This window comes from Colius striatus, chromosome 6, assembly GCF_028858725.1.
Source record: "Colius striatus isolate bColStr4 chromosome 6, bColStr4.1.hap1, whole genome shotgun sequence".
Lineage (NCBI taxonomy): Eukaryota > Metazoa > Chordata > Aves > Coliiformes > Coliidae > Colius > Colius striatus.
The window spans coordinates 36,428,945-36,452,146 of record NC_084764.1 but is presented as its reverse complement, the minus strand read 5'-3'; the positions used below and the strand labels follow the sequence as shown (position 1 = coordinate 36,452,146).

Here is a 23,202-nt window from a genome sequence, read left to right as displayed (position 1 = left end):
GTCCCTTGTTTGCCACATCAACACAGAAGTAGCACAAGTGCTTGGAAAGAAGAATTAGTTACTGCCTCACAAACCAGAGGTGTGGGTCAGCAAAATACGTACCGCCTTTCTGAACAGTCGGGAGAGAACCCAGGGCACAATACAAGCAACATAAAGCACTATTGTGTGCTGATTGCACAAACTGAGCCCACAGCAAAAGGCACCAAGTTTAGAAATCTGAAAGGAGAAAAAAACCACAAAAAACAAAACCAAACACATTCACAATTATTCTTTACAGTTTGCAAAAACATCCAGAGACCAAAAGAGCTTGTGTGCTGCCCGCAGCACACTTACAGGAGAAAGGCAAACACATCGGTGAGCTCAGGTCGATTCTAACACAGTTAACACAGGATATTTTTTTATTATATTATTATTTTCACTTGTTTAGCAGGAAACATTATTTAAGAAGTGCCCGGCTACGTCTCCTTGTATACAGAGATCTTCTTTAAGCACTATCACATCATAACGATGCAAAGGGGTCTGATTCCTGAACCCCTGCTGCACAGGAGACATTGCCTAGCAGTTAAGTCCCAATGATGAAAGGTTTTCAGAGGCCATATCCTAAAATAATGTCATTACATACAGAGACCTCATTTTATATAATGGGAATTATTTTTTCCTCTTCTTCAGGCACAGAGGGATAAAGTCAGGGCTTCTCAAACTTCCTAAGCAAAGGCAACGGAATGTGGTATCTCTCATCAGTCTAAGAGCTCATTTTCAGGCATCTTTGAAGTTTTCACATAAAACAGGTGACGTATCCAGAGAGTGCAGGGTACTTCTGGTACTCATTGAGGGCTTTTCAAAGGTTTGTTAACGGCACTATGGCCATCTTTGGCTGACATTAAGGAAAATCTCTCTCTGCCCCATGCTGCCATAGGTTCTGCTCTGTCCCAACACCATCAGACCAGTGCTGAGTCCTCCTTGTTCAGGACAAAGCTGTAAGAGTAACTCCTTATATAAACTTTGGCTTAGTGCCACATATACCACTGAATTTGTCTCCTCCATCACTGTCCACTTGGCCCATGTTACAACCTGAAGCCATATCCCAGGGCAGCTCCTAGGTGGGCAAAAAGCTGACAGTGTCCCATAGACATTGTCAGGCAGGAGCTGACAACCCACCCTCACCTCCCCAGCCATCCCCAAGGAGGATGGCACTTTCATCTATCATCAGAGCATCACCCCTGCTTACTTCAGTCACTGATGAGGACGGTGTGTGAGATGCAAACACTCGCCTTAGTGTGGTGATGGGATCACCTGGTAATTCGAAACTGACTGCTCAGCATTCAATGTTGGATGCTGCTTGACCATGGAAACACCTGTCCTGACTTCAGGAAAAAAGTCCCAAACATTTGTGGACCTTCAGAGCTGCCCTGCAAGACTGACAACAACTTCAGTTATTTTTCAAGTACATTGCTGGACTTGAGGCACATCCCTGAAGATGTGAAGCATGACCACCTGATTTAGGAAAAGCACTGTGAGCTTGCTGTTGGCAGCCTGCCTTCTTCAAGGCATGGGATGCCAGACACCCCAAACCCATTGAAACAAGCTCCCTGACCGCTTCTGAAACAAAGAAATCACATCTGAAAATCCCATTGGGAACTGGGCACATGAAATGTGGAAGCAGGTTGGAAAATGCCCAACTCTGTCTTCACAGAGTTCAGGTCGTAGGGATCTTGGGACATCACTGTCAGGAAAGAAAAAAATTAATCCTCCAGTAAAACAAGGTCTCTATAACCACTGATAAAACATGGTATTTGAGAACTCACAAAGCTGAGCAAACTGCCACTGCAGACTCCTGAAACTCTAGCCTAGCCCAACAAAAATCCTTTTATTCACACAATTTACAGGAATTACATCAGACAAGTCTGTCAGAGGAGAATGGATCAGGGAAACAAATGGAAAACAAACAAGACTGCTGAGTAAAAGTAAAATCTGTCTGCCTAGTCTGCTTTTAAAGTAGAGAACATAGCATGAAATTTAAAGTCTCTGTATTTAACAATGCCATTATTTTTAGGGGCACACTGAATTTCAAAAGAACTGATTGAAAATTTGGTCATCTCTGGTTTTTAGTAGAAACCTAGGTTTCTGTCTACGTGAGCTTTCTGTAAAATGTATCTACTTACCCCAGAGAACAATCTCAGTTCTGAGAATAAAACCTTGAACACCCACAACCTAGTTTTATTCTTTGATGCAGGAAACCAAACTTTGCACTAAAACATTTAGATGAAAATTATTTTCCTTTTCCTGTTTCCACTTTGTGTGTATAAAACAAACCAACACCAAACCCATCCAACAGGTCTCAACTCAACTCTTCAGCAAAGTAGACATGTTTCTCAATGTCTGGCACTTTTTGAGCATCCAGGTAGGTCAGGGATGGACACTACCTAGCACAGATGCTGAACCGAGTCCCCAGATTTTTCCTCCTTTATTTAAACAAAACTAAACCAGCACCAAATCAATAGGAAATTAACCAGATGCGTGATAATGAATTGAAGAAAAATAAAGAACCATTCATGTCGCTTGAGATGTTTTACCTTTGATCTCTCTTTTGCAGTGGATGCCTCCTCAAAATGCACAGTGAGAGCCATCAGCAGCCCCACAAACAGATTGTTTAAGCTGAAAACCTCCGCCGTGATGGACCACTGCCATGTTAGTCGAGAGAATGAAAACACCCCCGCAGCAAGGATTCCTCCAGCGTATGAGCCAGAAAGCCTGCAAACACAGATAACATGAAATCTTCTTTTCCAACAAAAAAAAAAGCACCTACTTTATTGTCCTTCTTTAAAATATTTTTTTGCTTTCAAACATACTGTAGCAGCAGAAATGCTGACTGCCACCCAGCACCCTGCCAAAACATTATATGGTTAATATCTTCTTAATAACGTCTTTGCAAAGAATCGCAATTAGGAAGGACCGGCGTTAGCCAGCCGGTCTGTTTGCAAGTCATCCAACACCAAAGAGTGAGCTTCTTCTCATAAGTGCCATGAGAACTTCCAGTATTGAATTTGGCTCAGCAATCTTGATGAGTGATGGCCCAGTGGGTCGTGGTACACTGAGCCAGGGAGTCACGCGTCTAACAGGATATTCGCCGCTGGAGGAGACGCCAGCAAGGGTGCAGCCTTAAATTCATCGAGGAGCTGAATAAAGAGTGGATTAAAGCTACTCTTGATGGACAGCATTAGTAGAGCTTTCCTCAGGGGTGGGTGAGGATTGCAGCACCCATGGTCCAGGCAGGGAGAGGTGCCAGATAGGCTCAGGAGTGGGGAAAATGGGTGTCAGTCCCGGTCAGCCAGAGGGAGCAGAGGAAGTGGGTGAAGTACCCATCGTTGGGATGGCTGTGAGCCCATAAACCAGGCCCCTCTGTGACTCCCAGATGGGATTATGGCACGTGCTCCCCACGGAGCCACTTGCCCAACTCAGTTGGATGCTGCAGCTAGTATGGGAAGCACACAAGGTGGGATCTTGGCCAGGAAATCTATGATGCCCATTCTGAAACAGTGGCTCTTCCCACCCGTATGCGTCAGGGGCAGCTCCAGCTCTGCCTGTTTGGAAGGTCTCCCCTTTGGGAAGTCACCCTGAAAAGATGACACGTAGGTCACCATCACCAGCTCAGTTATACTGTACCATAGAATTACAGAATGGTGGAGGTGGGAAGGCATCTCTAGAGATCATCCAAGTCCAACACCCTCTGCAAAAGTAGGTTTCTCTGCATCAGGGGGCAGAGGAACACATCTAGGCAGATTTGGAAACCTCTAGAGAAAGAGACTCCAGCTCCTGTCACTGGAGACTACAGAAAAAAGCATTGCCCCAACCTCTTGACATCCACCTTTTAGGTACTTATAAGTGATGAAGAGGTATTCCCTCAGCCTTCTCTCCTCCAGGCTAAAGAGCCACAGGTCTTGCAGCCTTTCCTCATAAAAAAGATGCTCCAGTCCCCTGATCATCTGTGTAGTCCTGGTAACCTCCACACAGCCAACTTACTTCTGTCAAAGAAGGACTTGTGCAGTCAGAATGGGAATTTTTAATCCATTAAACATGGGAAGAAGGGTTCGGGGAGAAGAGGAGATTGGGATGAAGGCTTGGCAAGAACAGGTCTCTATTCCTCCTCCTGCCACCAATGTCTGACATCCTGGGTGGTCTGGGACAAGTCACTCTGCTGCTGTTACCTCAGATATCTGCAAAATAAGACTAATGATTTTTATCTCCTTTGTAAAGCATTTTGTCATCTGCAGCTGTAGAAGGTAGCTGGAGACCAAGAAGGAAGGCAGTCCAGTTAGCACTGGGGAAAAAGAAACCAATGCTCAGGTGTTTGAGGCCAGAGTGAGACAAGCTCAGGGTGACACAGAGCTTCAGCACCAAGATTGTAGGAAGGGGTCTTGAAACATCAGTGGAAGGGGAAACAGAAGTCTGAAAACTCCCAACTGACAGTAGGTGGGACTGATTCAGACCAAATCTGTGTCTGCAAAGTACTCCATAAGCTTTTGACAAAAGGTGACATGGAACCTCTTCTGTAGCAAGCCAGGCAAATTACCAGTATCTACTGTTCTGGTCACTGATGCCACCACAGTGGACTCCTCCAACATCTAAATTTCACTGCACTTCATAGGTCCAAGTATTTGGCAGGAAATTCTCCAAGGCAAGATCCAGCACCTAGTGCATGAACATAACTTTTTAAAATCATACACTTGCACACAAAAAAGATGTTCAGAGGCACAAATGCTGCTCCATTGGTTTTGCTCCCAAGCCAGCACAGCAGCTCAGAGTCTACCTTCTCCAAAGGACAGGTGGGACACAACCTGTCTGGCAAAGTTGTCAGCCTTAAGGGCTCTTGTTGTACTCTCCTCCTCCCTGTTACTAGGAAGATGTGGCATCCAAATAGATAAAAGAAAGATGTAATGGAGCTTGCAGGGATCAAGTCAGGAGTGGTTTCTGCTGCTACAGAAAAATACTAGGAATGGGTAGCAGGACCATGTGTATTTAAAAATCCAAAGATGCCCTGATACAGAAGCCTCACTGGATCACATCCCTAAGTTTTGGCTAAACCCTTTAAGCACTACAGACTTTCAGAAATAGCTTTGTAAATTGCTTTGACATTCTTGCAGGGAAAGAAGGTAAAACAAGAGAAAACAACTTTCCCAAAAACCTTTAAATGAAAAGCAGCATTTTAAGCAAATGTCCCAACCATTTACTACTTCTCTTTGTCTTTCCCAGAAAACACTCGAGTGTATCATTAGAGTTCAAACGAGATGAGTGAAATCCCATCCTCTTGATCAAAAGTCTCAAACCTGCAACTCGAGTTTTATGGAATAAGGCTTAAGAAAAAGCTACTCAAGGCTTAAAGACTTATCTCAGTTATGACGAGCAGAGGACACCTCTTCTCACTGAGCAGTTCAGGGTCAAGATCCAGCACTAAGCACAGTGCACAGATCTGTTTGTCAACAGAGCCAGCGTTGTCTTTAGTGTCATGTGAAACTGGTGTGAAAGGCAGACTGCTAAGCTTGCTTACATGTGAAAGCACATCATATACAGGGAGCACTAAGCTCCTATAGGTATATTAAATGCTAAGAGGGCAAATGGAAAGGTGCTGCATTCTTGAAGAATGCCAAGACAGTAGCTTTGGGAAATGCAAGCTGAAGACCACAAGTGTTTTGCAGGATCTGTTATCAGCAGTAGAAATGATGGATTTATGAGTTTACGGATACAGAAGAAGTCGCTCTTAGAAGTGGAAGCACTCAGTGCAGGTATCTCCTGGGGAGTGAACTCAAAGACCATGTGGCAGAAGAAAACTCACACCCAGCAGGTCCACTCAATGAAGCAGTTCAGAGTGCGCAGTAGCAGCAGCAGAAACAAATCCCATGCAACTATGTCAGCATGATGCTGGCGCCAAAGGAAATCAATCCTGCCTTGCAGCTGGGCTAACAAAGCTATGCTGCTCACTCTGATCAACGTGAGGATCTCCATCAGGGAACCACCTGGACTTCTCCAGCATAGAGTGACACTGCTCTGTCTCTCTTGCCTTAGCACCAAGGAGGCCCCAAAATCCACAGCCTGTCCAAGAAGGTGACAAAGCAGCTCAGGCACAGACAACACAGTTCACCCACATACAATGCTTAGACCGAAGAACAGTTTCAAGGTGGGAAAGACACTAGGGAGTGTTTAGTCAGGTAAGGCAAAAAGAGATTAAAGAATAGAGAAAACACAAAGATTATACTAAAACAGAGACAGAAATTTCTGAAAGAGCAAAGGGATGGGGCAGAACTCTGGAGGTCAAACAGCTTGAAGTCAAGAAAGAGGATGATAAGATTTACCAAGGAGGACAATGCAATCTACAACAGAGGATGCTCCCAGTGACATGTGTAAGGAAGCAGCATGTTAGGAAGCCAGAAGAAAATGGCTGGTTTAATCAGAGGTATAAGCAGCATTTCTGTGGTTGAGACAGAGCATGTCTGGTAGAAGGTTAATACAAGAGGTAAAGGAGACTTCCCATAACTGCAGCAAAAGCTCAACAACATAATTACCAATGTTGAGAGAGAAGGAACAAGGCCAAGAAGCCATTTGTTGTGTAGACATATGCCTGACCAAAGATCGAACACTAGGTTTGACACAGACACTGTAAATAATCCCTGCAGTGAAGCCTTGCTGGACAAAACTCTTGGTCTCTGGCTTGCATTTCCCAAAGCTACTGTCTTGATATTCTTCAAGAATGCAACACTTTTCCATTTGGACAAGCAAGCACAAAGTCCCCAGTCTCTGCCACACAGCGTAGAGACCCACACTCTTCCATCTACATTGGCTGAAGGCTTGCAGGTGCAATGAGGTTAGAGGAAGGAAACAGTTGGGATTTGTTTCCGATAACTGCATTTAGTTGCTTAACACTGTCTCTTGTTTTGACAGCACTTCAGGGCTCCAGAGCAGAGAGAAGCAGAGATTTATCCTCACTTGACTTGTACTCACGCTTCTGTCTTTGAACACAGTTTTCAAACACAGTTATGGCGCTACAAAAAAACATGGCAAAGACCTATGACAGCTGGATCCTCAACTGGCTTCACCTAAAAGTAACAGGTAAGAGAGCTTTATCCCACTGCTTCTGCAGAGCAGGGAGGATAGCTTCCTGCTCCCCCCAAGTCAGCATGTTCCCCTCAGTCCTTGGAACTGTTGTAAGAAAGAGTAGATGACTGGAACAAGAGGATCAAGCAGGTGCCAACACTGAGGACATGGCAATGGTAATAAACATTTTGTGTCCATCTGTCACCACAACTATAGGCATAAAGCTACCTTGCAATAACTCCCTCGAGACTATGGGCCTTATAGAGAGCAAAAGGTGGGCAAAACCCTGCTATAAGTCTGTGTCCAGTGACTGAGGAGGTGGGGGGGATCCTGGCTTGGGCTAGTTTGGCACCATCTCTTGAGAAGAAGGTTGGGTCACCTAGAAGAAAGAATTCAGAGTAGTAATGGCCCACAACTGTAACAGCCTCAGCACACAGAAACCAGAAATCATGAAAGAAGAAAACATCTGCAGCCAACAGAACAGTGGCAAAGTCTTCAGAACTTCTCCCAGGAGTATTAGAGCTACCACCATTGAGAATGATTCAAGTATTCAATAATAGCTGCCTTCCAGGCTTGTTTATCTTACATGGAGGAAAAGACAAGGTAACAGCTTGTATTTTTGATTTTGCAAAATAACTAGTTTCAGGAAAGACCTGCTCAAGGCACATGGAGCACTTTTTCAAAACAAAACAAGGGAGAAGAAGGTCCCTTCCTACTGGTTCAATGATTACAATCTTCTGATCATTCCCATCATCTGAAAATACATTCAGAAGGGGTAGAAACAGTCAGCAAAGGAGAGGTCAGTCACACAATCCTTTCTGAGAACTATCTTCCCATGGCATCCCTAAACATAAAACATTGAAAAAAAATTCTTTTCTTTTCTTTTACTTTCCAGGCACCCAAGTGCCTGAAACGTGCAACTAGGCCTCAGCTCCAAGGACAGGGGCAACAGAAACTTGCTGCAGTTTTTCATCAAAAATTTGCAGGAACAATCAGGAAAACCGAAATTAGGAATTTTAACCTGATATGCAATTACAGTTTTTAGCTTCTCAGTTGTTGGCAATCACTAAAACGTGTCAGTTTGCGATTCAAAATTTAGCCTCTCCTATAAATAAGTTCAGCAAAACTTTTTGTTATCCAAGAGCACAGGTTACCTCTATATGCATTTAACAAAGAACCTGAGCAATGCTTTCATTTTTTAATTTGAACATAATGCGAAGATATTTGATATTTAGTAATTTGCACAAACTTATAAACGATTGGTATGAAGCTAGATATGGATGGGAATTGGAGTCTGATGGAAATGTTTTCATTAAATGCAATCTTCAGTGCGCTGGATTCATAAGGAAGAAAAGTAAGATAATCAGAACATTTTATATTTGAAGCTGGTGTATTAAACACTGGAAACACCTATCTGTACCCAGGGAAATAAGCTCATTACTTCTGCCTTCTGTTCCCTCAAAAACTTTACATGTAGCACATCTCAGCCTCGGTTATTACTTTTTATCAGTCAGTGGAAAAAGAAAAAACTCTCCTGCTTCTTAATATCTTCCCTGATAAACTAATTTACAGGTTTAAAAAAAAAATACAGTCTCTCCCTGCAGCTGCAGAGGATGACCCTGATGTCAGCGGTTACCTCTACACTTGCACAAGCTCCAAGTACATCACCAACCAACTTCTGGCTCTGCAATGCTGTGACCTTGCTTTGCAGTGGCAAAGCTATATCCCTTCAATGTATTTTTCATGGTATAAGAGACTAGTGCATTAAAGATCTAGCACTTGGAATTTAAGAGGTTTCATTTGTTTGATTTATTTTAAAAACCATGCTTTTTTAACGTAGGCTTAAACAAAAGGGACTTAGAAAACTCAACAATCAAGCTCTCCACAGATAAATTTCAAATGTGCATGTGCACTGATGCTGAAATAGAACTATTTCAAAATAAAATGAAAATAAAAACTCAAATGTGAGTTTAAGACCTAAGTAATAACAACTATCCCCACAAACCCCAATCGCTCCAGGTCTGCCTGGACAAAATGGACAAAAGGCGGTTTTCTCTTTCTCTCAGCACTGAAGATCTGCCACAGGTACAACAAGGGAACAGCAAACCAGATTATATCCCTCCTGAAGGACATGGAGTTGAATAGTCACTTCATCCCTGCCCACAGCCTCCACTCCTGGTGAGAGAGGAAGAAGGAGGAGGAGGTGGGAGAGCATGGCCCGGCTATCCTAGTTGAGTCTTCATGGCCACAAGAAGAGAACTGAAAGCAAGCAAATGGGCAAGACCACCACCAAAAAAAACGCCACAACAGACACTTTGGTTATAATTGATGGCTGTCCTTTGTGTCAAACAGGACTTCAGCATCACATGACTTCAGTGGACACACAGATGAATGCCACTTCTGCTGAACACACCCTCACATCCAGCTACACCACTTATTTACCTTTAAAAGAACCCCTCTTTTATTGAAACACCACAAGTTGTAGAGGGGATACTCCATCTTGGATAAGGACCATTGTGCTAGTGAGAATTTTGGCTAACAGGAGCTGGTCTTTGTACCCTCTTGCATGTATTCTCCTGGACTCAATGTGGCTAGTAAGGACATCACTTCCACAGAATAATATTGAATCTCTGCCTGTCCCCTTGCTAAGTACAGGCTTGTGAATGTCACCAGCACATGGAGAAGGCATCTTGGACAACACTCCTTGTGTCCTGGGGCCATGTCACCTTGGCTCCTCTGGCTGGGAGGATCAAACTGCCCCTGTGCTGAGGTTTCCCAGGATGGCAGTAGGGACTCATGATAAACACTGAGGACAGAAAGAGCTCCCTGCAAGGGCTTGACACAGGAGTGAGGAACAGGACTTCCCAACCTCAAATCTCATACGTTCCCAGATGCCCACCATCATGCCAGAGTGGAGCCTGGCTGCAGCAGCCTCTTCCCAAGAAAGTTCAGTAATTAAACTCAACTCCTCCATGCCAAGTTATTCCAGAGCAGTTCAATGAGTGGAACAACTCACAACTGACCCACAAAATACATCCACGGCTGCGCTGCTTTAGTAAACGTCATCCTGTACTCATAACTTTCTAAAGAATGAGTTGTAAAAACTGTGCTTCCAGCCATTAAAAATGAGAATAACTCACTCAGTGTCTTTGCAAGCAGAAAGGTTAGATTAGTTAGACCCATTATTTGATTCACAATCCTTAGAAAATAGGTATGCCTTTATCCTAGGCGTCCGTAATAATCGGTGCCTGCTTCCAGCAGCCAAAAACCCCAACCCTGGGTAGGATCCGAGTTGAGCTATTTAAATGTTTTATAAGTTTTTCTTTCATTTTTTTTCCCCTATTTTTTTTGTAATTGCAAAAACTTTTCCTAATCTGACATTTGTTAAAACCCCTTATTAGAAATTATGCAGCCGCAGAAGGGGAAAAAAAAGAGAAAGGGGGGGGAGAGAAAAAAATAGAATAAAATATAAAATAAAATAAAAATGAGCTGGCTTCACAATTACCAAGTCAGCCCATGCAGCCCTTCACTATTGTACAGAGTGGCATAAACCCCCCGGCGGCCTATCAGCTCCCTGGCAGGCAGGGGGCTGCGCTATTCAAAGCGAGAGATACAAGCTGCAGGGCAAAAACCTGGCAGCTCCCATCTGACCCCCCAATCCCCGGCTGGTGACAGCTCCAAGCTCCATGGCAAATTAGCCCTTCTCACATTACAATTGCAGGAGACAGATTCCATTAGCGGTATCTGAAATTGAGTGGAGAGCTGCTCCGTTATCAGACTTGACTCATAAGCGCCGCTATTAATCAGAGCTATGATAGCATTTATATATTTCAAGCTATCTGCCGCCGCTGTGATATTCTGCTACAAAGGGTTGATGGGACTTAGGGAAGGGAACAATGGAGCTTTCTGGGAAAAGCAGAGTAAATCAAGAAAGTCTGTGACTTCCGCACATTCTGAAGGGATTGCGGTTTACATAAATTTTCTCCCAATTGGAGATTGAGCTCTTCCTCATCTTACACATGGGATTTAGTTGTCACTCAATGGTAACAGCTGTGAAAAGGTGAAGCGGCCCACCGCTCAGAATATTGCCTCTGCTTTTAAAGCAATTAACCCATGAACAGGAGGATACCTGGTGATATCAAAGGGATTAAGCCAGGCAGTGCATTATTAACATTTCCTTGAACTAATTCTAACTCTGACTAGCTGTCAGAAAAGACTCTTCAGTCTTTAAAAAAAAAAAAAGAGAGAGTTTTTTGCCCTGCTTTTTCACCCCCCCTCCCCGCTTCAAAACGAAGCAGAGTTATTGCAGCCTAATGTGCCTACTTTAGAGCAAAATGCAAATGAACAGATTTGGTAACGTCTTCTAACAGACTGAACTCAGTGCTTTTTTAACAAGGGGGAAAATAAATATATATATCATCAATTAGTCAAAGATCATGGTAGATTTTCTTATAAAAGCAAATTAGTATTTGAGAACCTTCCTTTCTTCTCTCCTCCCAAAACTTTGTAACTACTCGTCACTAAGGGTTGCTGCTTTGAAACAGTTGAGATCTTCACGCTGTGCTACAGTGGCAATAATCTACGATAATCTGTAATCTGGAAAAATCCAAACACACTCTGTAAGGAGATTCCTCCTTCCCAAGAGCCCAATGTTTTAACTTCTCACGACAGTCGAGCAGGCACTGGCACACTAGGTGGGAGCACTCCTCTCTCCTCCTTCCATCTTCCCCAAATCACGTTCCAAAAGAGGAAGTCAAACTATTTGGGGATGACTCCTGCTCCAGTAAAGGGAAGGACACAAAGTATTTCCCCATCCGTTGTAGGCAGCAGATAACTTTTCCCAGCACCAGTTAAGTCTCAGAGGAGTATCAGCCATGAGGCCTTTCTGGGGAGGACCATGAAGATGACCCATCCTCCTGGTGCTTCAACACACCTGCTCCTTCTCAGGGACCTTCCCACAAGAGCTCTAGGACACACCGCACTGGGAGAAGAAACCTCAGTGCCACCAGAATGGTCAAGTGCTATCATCAGAACATTTTGATGATTTCAAAATGATCAAACCATTCTAACAAGTTCGTTATACAACATGCCTAACGCTTCTTTTTGTTGGTAGTGGGAGAAGAGTTGGCTCCAGTTTTCATATACATTCACAGTGTGTTGCTTGGAAGTTTTAGGGAGGAAGAATATCTATATACATAAAAATATATATAAATATATATCTTTTACTATATACACACACAGACACACACATATATACATATATTAAAAAATTAGTCCAAAACTTAACATAATACCCAGAACAGCCAACTGAAGAGACATGAACTGCTCAATCTAAGGCAACATCTTCCCCCCTTTTCAAAAACCTGTGTGCATCTCAGACAGAATAAAGCTGGCAAAAACTTACTAGAAGTATTTGGGCAATGACATCTTCTACTCTGCTGCTGCCCCTGCAATAAATTAGCTTTGAGTATTTAGATACAGCAAAACAGCCAAGCTATGAAAGGTATACACCAAAAAAAAAAAGAGATGCACTGAAAGCAAAGTATTCTGTTTCTCCTTGCAACAGAGCACGCAAAGAATGAGTCGTCTGTGCAGAAAACAACACTTTGGCAATCATATTATAAGAAGATAATTGGTTTACTTTGTAAACTTGCTATGCTTTGCCTCCCACAGTAAAACAAAACCCTACAGTTGTTTAAAGAAACAATCCTAGAGCCGCACTTGCTGTGTCCTAAAAACATAAAGCAGCTCCCCCTTCTTCCAAAGCAAAGACGAATTATTTGCCTCCACTACAAGCATCTCGAGAAAATTCTTTGTAAATGCTATTTTATGATAATTACAAGCAATTTGTTAAGACTGTGCGGAGTGAAGCAAAAAAAAACCCCAACATATTTGAGGACTAATTGAAAGGAGTAAAGCGTTCGCTCGGCGATAGTCTGGATTATTGACAAAAGGGCTTTTTGCACCAATGCAGTTCGACACAAGTTTGTTTTAAGCAGCACAATCCCGGTTTTAAAAAAACCCATCATTATGAAATGAACAATATAATATATAATATACAAACAAGATGCTGGGGCTGCTTCATAATGAAGCATTTCATCAGCCCATCACCTAGCAGAAGAGAAATCTGTTTAAGGAATAAATTCGATCCTAATCCCGCCCACACCGTAACATCCCAAACACCACTCAGCCACGGAGGGAACCACGGCTCTTTCCTTAAGCAGCAAAGGAAATTGTCCCGACCTGCCCAGGAATAAACTTGGGAAAATGCTGCTTCTTGAACAAAAAGTGTCAAGGTGAAGAAAAAAAAAGGGGAACGATTTACTGTATGGGGATGCTGTGAGGCAGAGAAAAACCCCACGAGGGTAAACAGCAACACTGCCCGTCTGGCAGGCAGAAAAGAAAGGTTTTAGAGGTTAAGTTCAGGTCAGACGACAAATGAAATTGTAACAACTCAACTGTCATTGTCTAATGTCTTCTTCCACTCGATCAATAGGGCAGCATCAGCCCCATTACCATAGAGATGGCTTCCTCCCTGCTGAAGGGTGGCTATTGTTTGAGGAGAGAGATTTGCCACTTGAACCGTGTTGCTCCCGAAGGATGTGTACTTCATCAATTATTTGTATTCCTAACATCTACATATTTTCATATTAACATCCACATTTCAGGCAGCAGGAGGAGCGGGTGTTCGTTTTTCCTCCGGTACCTCACGGGGGTCACCCCAAACAGCTCCATTTTAATTAAAACACAAAAATGTGGGGGGATTTGAGATACTGGTTTATAGAGTCTTTTTGAGTACAGAGGAGCACTGTCTGTTCACACAGACAGTGCCAGTAAACACCTTCTGGAAGATTTGTTTTGTTTGTTTAAAAAGATGGCAATAGAAAGAAGAAACTTTTTTTTTTTTGTTAAATGAATGTTGTAAAAATGAATCAGTTTCAAGGGGCTTACAAGGAAAAATCTAACATTGTTAATCTGGAAATAAAACTGACCCACAATAGCTTCCAATTAATTTGAGACAAAAATCAATCGATGATGGGCTGAATAATTGATCCTGTCAGGGACTTGTATACATAAAACAATTTTCTGTGAGTCCTAATAGTTTCTATCGTTTCTCAGTCCCAGGTTTTCCATTCTCCCGTGCAAGAGAAGCAACACTTCTCAAATCCAACTAAACAACAATAAAAAAATTAAACCTCTAGAAGTGCAAAACCAATTCCCAAATTTAGCCTGTCATTTCTCTCCTGTGTTCTCATTTCTCTAAAGCGACGACGGCATCAATTCACGTGAATGTAATGGGCACGTAAGTAACAGTCTCACTGGCATTATAACTAAAAACGTGGAGCAGATCTTCACAGTAACTGCAATAATGGGAATAATTATAGTTAAACAAAAATTAAATAAAATCAGAACCTCATATTCAAAACCTTTAGCAACTCCTTGCAGGAGTTTTTCATATAATAAAACCAAGTTGTGCTCTGACGCTGCGCCTGACACTGTGCACGGGAGGGCAGCACCGCTTCCAGCTCCCCAAATACGCTGCAAAATACAGGATATTAAATTAAAGAATGCCGACTTAATTACATATATTACCCAACAGTGAAAGCAATCAGTTTAAAAGCCTGTAGAAATATTTAGGAAAGACTTGAGCAATTCCAGTAGGTGTGCTTTGGAGCTAATGCACTGCTACGTGAAAGGTGATGTGCAAAAAGCAACTGCTCTTCGGCAGAGGAAGATGCACTTGGACACCCCAGTGACCAAACTTTGAATGAGCTCAGGGCTCTCGGGCTGTGCAGGATCAGACTACTCCCCTATTTATTCCTGTTGATACTTTTAGGTTGCTCTCACTCTCTGGGAAGGTTTTTCTGAGGAATTGATGCAGCTCTGGAAACGGGTTGGAGAAAAGGGCTTTTGTCAAAACAATCTCGGTAAGGAAGCAGCCCATCTTATCCCAAAGTGACTCGATATAATTTCGAGATTTCACTGTTTGCAGCCTCAAAACCTGCCCTATTTTCCCTGCAAAAAGAACATCAGAAATTGTTTGTAAGGGTTGCGATAATCCTCTCAAATATGGGTCAGGCTGAGGTTAAGAGCAGTCAGAACTTGCACATCAAAGACCAGCGGGGTTAACACTCCCCTCCCCCCCCCCAACCACGTGCACATTCCGATTGTTCCCTTTTCTCCCAAGGTCCGGAGAAAAACTGATGGGCTCCGGGTGGGTCGGTCGGTCCCTCCCTCCCCGGCACCTCCGCCGGGGGAAGCAAGCGGTCAGCACCGATGCTCACCCCGGCTCTTGGGTACCACCGGCAGGCAACTGCCCATTCGCCTCTGCCGGCAGCTGCGATTAAACCAAGTTCACGGTTTCCCCGAAAAGGTGAAGCTCATCCTGTTAATTTAAACAGACCATCTGCATCTTTCGAGAACGACAAACTTCATTAGTTCTGGTTAGTTAAACCGAGCGGTGATTTGTGATAATGAGCCTGAACAACCTGTCACGCCTGCGTAAGGGAAAGGGTGCACTTTTTATTATTACTATTATTATTATTTAACAGAAAGAACGAAGAGAGGGGGCAAAAAAAAAGGGGGGGAGGGGGACCTTTTGTGCAGGAAAGAAGGTCAAATTCAGATTAAAGCACTGTTAGGTTAATCAGAGGAACTAATTACAGCTGGAAAGGGACGGGGTGGGGGGAAACGCTAGTCCGAAGGCCAGAGTGGAACAGAGGAAGCCTTCAAAACGTCCCGAGCAGCCGGGGAAGCGCCCAGCCAATATCACACCAACGAGAAAACACCCCCAAGGACTTTACCTGAAAACCGTGTAAAAAAGCAAAGAGGCGGCAGCTGCTCCCAACAAGCCGCAGAGGAGATTGACTCGGTAGGCAGGGGAGCCGAGGGGCAGCAGCCCCGTCGCCAGTTTGGCCAGCAGCGTGAACAGGGGGTAGCCAGGAGGGTGGGCGACCTACGGACAGATCGATACGGGGTTGAAAAAGGGTGAAACTGTAGGAAATGGAAAAGATGAGCGGCACGCCGGGGTCCGGCAGCAGGAGCCGGGGGGTCTCCGAGCGACGCCTCTCCCCGACCCGTCCTTTCCTATCAATCTGAACTCCACAAATATTTTTCCTTAGTGGATTTGGCTCCACGCCTCGCCCATCATAATGAGGCGGTGAGAAAAGGAGGTGCCACGTTTCATTAGCGTGTCTTACAGGGCTCCTTGTTTGGGTTCACAGTATATTAGGGTCATTCAAAAGACTGTTGTGTTGGGTTTTTTTTTCTTTTGCTCCAAAAGGAAAAAAAAAAAAGCAGCTTCTCAACTATTTTATTGGTTAGCAAGTTGAAAGACCACACTGCTATCGGATTACCACCACGCTGACAGTCCTAAGGTCTTGCCTAAAGGGATCATGCACCATAATAAAGTTTATTAAATAATAAAACTTATTAAAATTGTTAACCCGATTTATTTTATTCTCCCCAGCTTATACAAAATTTGGGTTGATAATAAGCCAGCTACTGTATATACAGTAAAGCCTTTGCTTTATAATTTAGTTTAATTGGATTTAAAACTTGAAGTAAATTGTCGCGTGCTGTACTTATAAGTTGGTAAAAACTGTGGTTTGAAAATAAATTAATCTACTTTACTCCATGCTTAATTAAACTTCCTTAATTCCTAAAACTGTTAATGAGAGCATTGATTAAACAATAAAACTAATACTTACTCCAAGCTCATATGCGGCTGTGATCAGCTCCCCTGTGAAAAAATAATGTAAAACCAATAATTACTATTAGGAAATGACACTCCTCCAAAGTTTTCAAAATCCAAATGCTTGCATTGGGGTTTTGCATTAATTTGACTGGATAAAACTGTAAATCTGTAGAGATTTAACAGCATGAAATTTTCTAAGAATATTTTCTCCCTCTGATGTCATTGCACAAAATATCTTTTGTATGTTTTCGCGACACTTTTATGAACAGATAAGTGAAAGTATAGGTAGGCTCGGGTAAAGGATGGCCCCAGATACTCAAAATGCAGACATCTGTGCGTGAGCGTTTTTAATTTAAAGCCAATCAACTCAGTAACTTTCAAGCACTACAGTTTGCAATGCTTAAGCTGCATTGTCTCTCTTAAACAACCCACTTGTTTCTCATTAAGAAAACCCAACAGCCAAAGCTATACAGTTTTAAGGAGCGAGAACATAAATCATCCATCCTGCAGATCTGCAGCCACGTATTTGGGAACGCTGCTCTCCCTCCATGCAATATGCAATTCTTGCAGCATCTGCTTCACAAGTAACTCTTCTATCTGTCAGCAGAGGCTGCATCCAGCAACCACCCCTCTTAGAAACACCCATTTCCATTCTGCATTTCATTTGGATTTTTACATTAGGACAAATACCTGCCTCAAGAAGACCCATATGAGCATAACAATAATACTTGACGTTTTCAGAGCACTTGGCACCGAAGCATTTTGCAATGTTCCTGAACTGTGTATATGAAATATATTCAAAGGCATGACTACATTTGGGGATGAAGGGCATAACCAAGGGGTGATACCATTAAAAATTACAGCCAGATTTCCTTCTTTCCCTCAAATTTGGTGATCCAGTTTTGCAGAGCCTCATCTTACTGGCTCTGTTAAACTTGCAAGTGCCAAGGTCACGGTAGCTTTGTCCCATCCTTAGATGGTGATGATGCAAAACAAAGGGTGCTGTTGGCTTTAAATGCTAAATTAATAATAACTTAAATTTCTGCAAGTTATCACATCCTCACCATCCAATATAGAGCACCTTTAAACCTCAACATTAAAGTAAACACTGTATTTTAAAAGGAAGATGAAAGTCAACCTGCTAATGCTGTTGGCAACTGCTGTAACATTACTGCCATCACCCCACACCATGCCCAGGGGATGGCCCTGCAGCTTTCTCCACAAAAGCCTCTCAGGTGTAGATTTTACTACACTTGCAAACACCAGCTATTTTCATTACTGCTCTCTTTCTTTCAACCTATTGCAAGATGGTCCTGAAAAAGCAGATACAATGAGAAAATCATTCATCCCAAGCCCTTTACTGGTGTGGCAAGGCTGGGAAGCAATCCATCCCCCTGCACGCAGCAAAAGATGATGTTCATAAAGGAAATCCCTAAATTTGGCATTGCAGGGGTTCCCTGGAGTGCCAGCACATGCTGGTCTGCACAGCAGCTGATGGTGGATGCCTATCACCTATCATATGGTGAGGATGGTGCTCCTGAGCTAGTCATGGCTTCACCTTCACTAAAGTCCTTTTGGGACACGGTATCTCATATGGCTTGAGATGAAGTTTGTGCATGTTGTTGTGACAGTGGCTCATATCACAGCCAAGAATAACCCCAAAGCAATACAGACACACACCAACCAGAAAGCTGAGGAAAAATGGTAAAATACTGGTGGATGCCATTGCCAAGCTTTGAAAGCCAACAGCACAACCTGGCCTCATAAGAATTAAAGGGAAAAAAAAAAACCCAAACAAACTAAAAATGGCAAAAATAAGCTCCCAGGCTGCAGACCCACTGACTTCCACCAGAACAACAAAGGGAGTACCTAACACCCACTACATCAGACATGGTTCATTCTCCATCTCACTCCCTGCTGGGAATCACTTACAGCTTCCATGGGCTATGTAAGTGAAGATCTGAGCTATGCAAGTGCAGAGCATTATTATTAAATGGTAAAAAAAATCCACAGAGAAATGGGCAAAACTACAGCATTTTCAAACTTGATTTGAACATATTTCTTGTGAGAGAAAACAATCTGCAGCCCTTTTCAGACACCAGCTCAAATGTAAAGAGTTTATTCCCACATAATCTTGGTGTAAACATGTTTCTGACCATCTGCTTTGATTCCCCAACAAAGGTGCTTGGGCAACAGGCCCAACACTGCCTGAAAACTGATTTATCCTCAGCAAGGTTGGGAGTTGATGTCTGAGACGTCAGAGAGAAAGTCTGAGTTTGGGTTGTTTTTTTTCTTTAAACTTGAGTTTATTTGATCCCTTTTTAAGCTGTTCTAACATCTGTGGATGTTTCTGAATTTGGATTCATTCTCTCATTTCTTTATTATAACTCTAAGTAACCCAAGAAAGCTGCCAATGAAAATACCTATTGCCTTTGACATTTTTGGATTACTGCAAACTTCAGGAACAATTAAAAATATACAGATAGCTTAAAAAAGAAAAATGCAATAGACTCCCTGCCTGAAAGTAGATACCGTAAATCCCTAAGCAGTGCTTTACTCACACAAGTAGCTTCAGTGCTTTTGATGACACAAGTTTGAGCTCCATGCTCAGGCACAGGCAAGTTAATTGCCTTGAGTGGAGCTGTGCATTCCAGGTGACTCAACTGCTCAGGCCACAGGAAACCAGAGGAATACCACCCCCTCCCAAAAAAAGTCTTAATGCAACGTGTTGGAATGAGCCCATCTCTGTTGAACTCTAATAAATACATTTAACTCAGGCAACAGTTTCAAAGAAAATGCAAACAAAAAAACGCCAACCCAACCCCAAAACAAGTGGACATGGGGAGTGAAGTCATGGGAATACTGTGCCAAGAGATTTCCTCTAATATAATTCCCTCCAAAGCAGGTTGCTGGAAGTCTGTTAAAGCATACAGTCCCACAGAATCTCTCTGCTATGCCCGTTTGCAGCATGCACCTCATTAGCATCTTTGATACCTCTGACAAGAGCTATTAGAGGAGTGAATCGCACTGCACATACATCTGTGCATTTCTATACATGCAGCTGCTGTGCTAGGACAAACCAGGATGCCTTCAGACATTAGGGAAAGAGCAATCCCTCTCCTGTCTCCAAAATGAGATAATCACGATAACCCAGGGATGGTGCAGCTTCGCTACTCACTGTGTCTACTGGGATAATTCACATCAAGAAAGGAACAAATCCCAGCGTCAGGAAAACCTGCATCCCACTTTGTAAAGGGTGCTATGCTTGCTTGCAACCCAGAGGCAAAACCCAAGCTCAAGTACAACTGAAAACCAGGTTCCCAAGGCTTCAGGCAAACAGCTGGGAGCACAGGCATGCAGTCATAGATAAACGTTTCCATCAGAGTACTTTAAAAGACAAAACAGTAATAACTGTAAATATATTGATTGCCATATATGAGCTGATACAAGTAGAAGGAGCACAGCCAGCCCTTTTACAAACTCAGGAGCAGATGCAAAAGCCATCAGAAGCCATCAGGGTGCACATCAGCCAGCCTAGCAAGGATGCACTTGCATGTCTCATCCAGACAGTGGGACGAAAGCTCTGTGGAGAAGGGATTTTTAAAGAAATTCTTTTAATATGGCCCTAACTGGGTCCTTCTAATCCAAAGATGGGAAAACAGATCACACAAGGCTGCATCTCTGAGAGCCAGCTAACCAGGCCAAGTTTGGTGTAATGAAAACACACCTCCATCCTGACACCTTTAAATCAAATAACTCTCACTTGAATCACTGCTCAACTTTACATCTGTGTGTGAAGAGCTACGCTGAATACATGCTGACATAGCTAGACAAAACCATCCTGCTTTCACCAAGTAGTACTCTTTTTCCCATAACTCCAAACAAAAACTAACAATAAATTTTACAGAGTTGTAATTCAAGCGTGTATCTCTCTCTCTCTGTGCATACTGAAGCTGTAAAATATATGCATCCACTAAAGCCCATTTATTTATATGGAATTTTATGCACTGCTTGGATCTGAAACCAGCAACAGCCAAGAGGCACAGGGCTAAACAGATTCAGTGCTGTTCTGAAATATGAAAGAAGTAAAACATGTGGGATACCTACTCCATCAAAAAAACCAAAAGAAAATCAAAGCATTCCCTAGAAAATTCAGATCTTCACATCCTAAAGTCACAGCTGCACCCATGCTGCAAACACAAGGTATTTTTTAAGCAAGAACAGCTTAAATCAGCAAAACTGCAGAAAGACCACACAGGAGGATTTTGTCCAGCCAGGTGGGATCAGTAGCACCAAACACAAAACATCAGACTGTCACTGTCTGCGAGGTTCGCTTCTACCCAGGCACATCCAGAGGTTTCACTGCTGTCAGAAAATGCAACAGCCTAAACCCCAACCATGGAATCCTTTAGGCTGGAAAATATTTTTAAGATCATCCCACATCTGGCTGGATGGCACATCTGCCTTCTGATGTCACCAGTTGTCCCTAGGGCCCCTGACTAAATCCTTCACCAAAAGGCTCAGTCAGAGGCAAACTATTTGCTATGAAGCAAACAGGGTGGGGGAGAGGATCAGCTCAAACCCAAGTAGCCAGAGGGTTCCAAGGGGTGACTCCACCATGTTCAGGGGTACAAGCACCCCGGGAGTGGGATGGACAGCAACGTCCGAGCCCTGACGGCTGCACACTCCGATACAGGGTGTCCATGATGCACCAGCCTACGGGGCGAGTGCCCCTATGGGGAGGTTCAAATGCAGCAACTCCAATGGGGTGAGCACAGCACGGAGCAACCGTGATGCAGCAGTGCCTATGGGAGGGGGTGCAACCTTCTGGGATGAGTAACACTGGGGGGTGCAATGCTATGGGGAGACAGTGTCTCTATGGGGTGACAGTAATGAACCAGCCCCTATGGAGTGAGCAACCCTACGGGGCGACAGGGATGCACCAGCCCCTATACGATCAGCATCCCTATATGGTGACTGCGATGCAGCAGCCCCTAAAGGCTCACACCCCTCGCGAAGGGTGACCGCGCAGCATCAACCCCCACGGAGCGAGGGTCCCGACGGTGCCAGCTCCCAGCGGGGCGGCCCCACGCCCCGGCCCCGCGGGGTGTCCCGCCGCCCCTCCCCGGCTCCCGGGCGGGCTGGCGGCGCTGGGTACGTTACCCGCATCCCCGCCGGGCAGGGCGGGCGGCAGCGTGGCCGTGTAGAGAGCCGCCACGGCGGCGCCCAGCGCCCCGGCGGCAGCGCCCGCACCCGCGCCAGCCCCGCTCCCGGTGCCGGAGTCGGTGCCGGCGCCCGGCCCAGCCCCAGCGCCCATGTGCGCCGCCGCGACCGCCACTTCCGGGTTCGGCTGCGCAGGGCGGGCGGTCCGTGCCACTCTACCGCCCCGTGGGGGGAGCAGCCCCGCCCCGCCCGTCTGCCTGTCCCCGCGGGCAGCCTCTCGGGAGCGCACATCATCACAGGCGCTCAGATAGGGAACAGGGAAAGCCGGGGGCCCAATGGGGCGAATCAGCGTGGCCTCTCTCCCTTTTCTTCCCCCCCTCCCGCCGAGCGGAGTTGGTACAGCCGGAGAGGGCGGGGAAGCGCTCCGCTCGGAGAGGGCGGCAGGGCGGGGTCACCGCGCGAGGGGGGGATAGGGGCGGAACCACGGCGGAGCGGCGGGGGGGCGAGGCGGGGCGGGGACAGCGCACGCCCCGCCTGCCCGGGGCCGTCCCCTCAGCGGGTGCAGCCCTCGCGGGCTCCGGCTGCCCCGGCTTGGCCGTGGGCCGGCAGCACCCAGGGCCCGACCAGGGCCGGCAGGAGAGCTGACAGTGGCTGGGTGCCCACGGAGCATGGGCTGGAACCCGAGATGTATTTTGCAGTCGCCGCCGCTCGCGGCCGGACCCGCGCTTTAACCGCCCCGCAGCTCCACGTACAAGCGCACAAACGATCACCGTTTCTGCCCTGAAATGGGGGGTTGCACGAGATGCTGGTGGGGGGAAAGGATGGAAGGTGTCAGAGCCTAGAGTAGGAAAAGCAGCGATTCCCGCTGCGGGAGTGGTTAAGGAAGGCAAAAAGCATCCTGGGACTTATCGGTGGAAGACTAAAACGCATCCCTACGGGGGAATCGTTATGGGATTGCACAAGAGAGCGGCGGGGCCATACCTGGAGAGTTGAGGCAGATTGAAGAGAGGCTTTTGAATACAAATCGAAAAGGTATAGAAGAGGGTAACTAGGATAAATAAGCAGCCTTATGGGTTAGATCTAAGTAGAGACGTTAGAAAATTAGGTTTGCATTTATTAAAAAGGAAAAAAAGAGAGCAGGGTTAAGGGTTGAACGGCACATTGTGTTCTGGGGACTGGAGCAAATGCTGCTGAAGGAACCTCTTAGAAACAGCCGCCACCAGAGCCCTGAAGGGCATGAGCTGAAATCAAGAAAG

General features: G+C 44.8%; 1 protein-coding gene across 1 annotated transcript in view; it reads right to left on the bottom strand.

Annotated features, from left to right (window-relative positions):
- The window catches only part of TMEM260 (transmembrane protein 260), a 34,018-nt gene extending 11,918 nt beyond the window's left edge, over positions 1–22,100 (bottom strand). Inside the window, exons 1-5 of the mRNA XM_061998254.1 lie at positions 21,947–22,100; positions 16,797–16,828; positions 15,891–16,042; positions 2,574–2,751; positions 103–216 (exon numbers count right to left, since the gene is read on the bottom strand). Coding sequence (XP_061854238.1) covers positions 103–216; positions 2,574–2,751; positions 15,891–16,042; positions 16,797–16,828; positions 21,947–22,100 — 630 coding nt within the window. The remainder of the gene's footprint in view (positions 1–102; positions 217–2,573; positions 2,752–15,890; positions 16,043–16,796; positions 16,829–21,946) is intronic.
- Between the last annotated feature and the right edge of the window lie 1,102 nt (positions 22,101–23,202).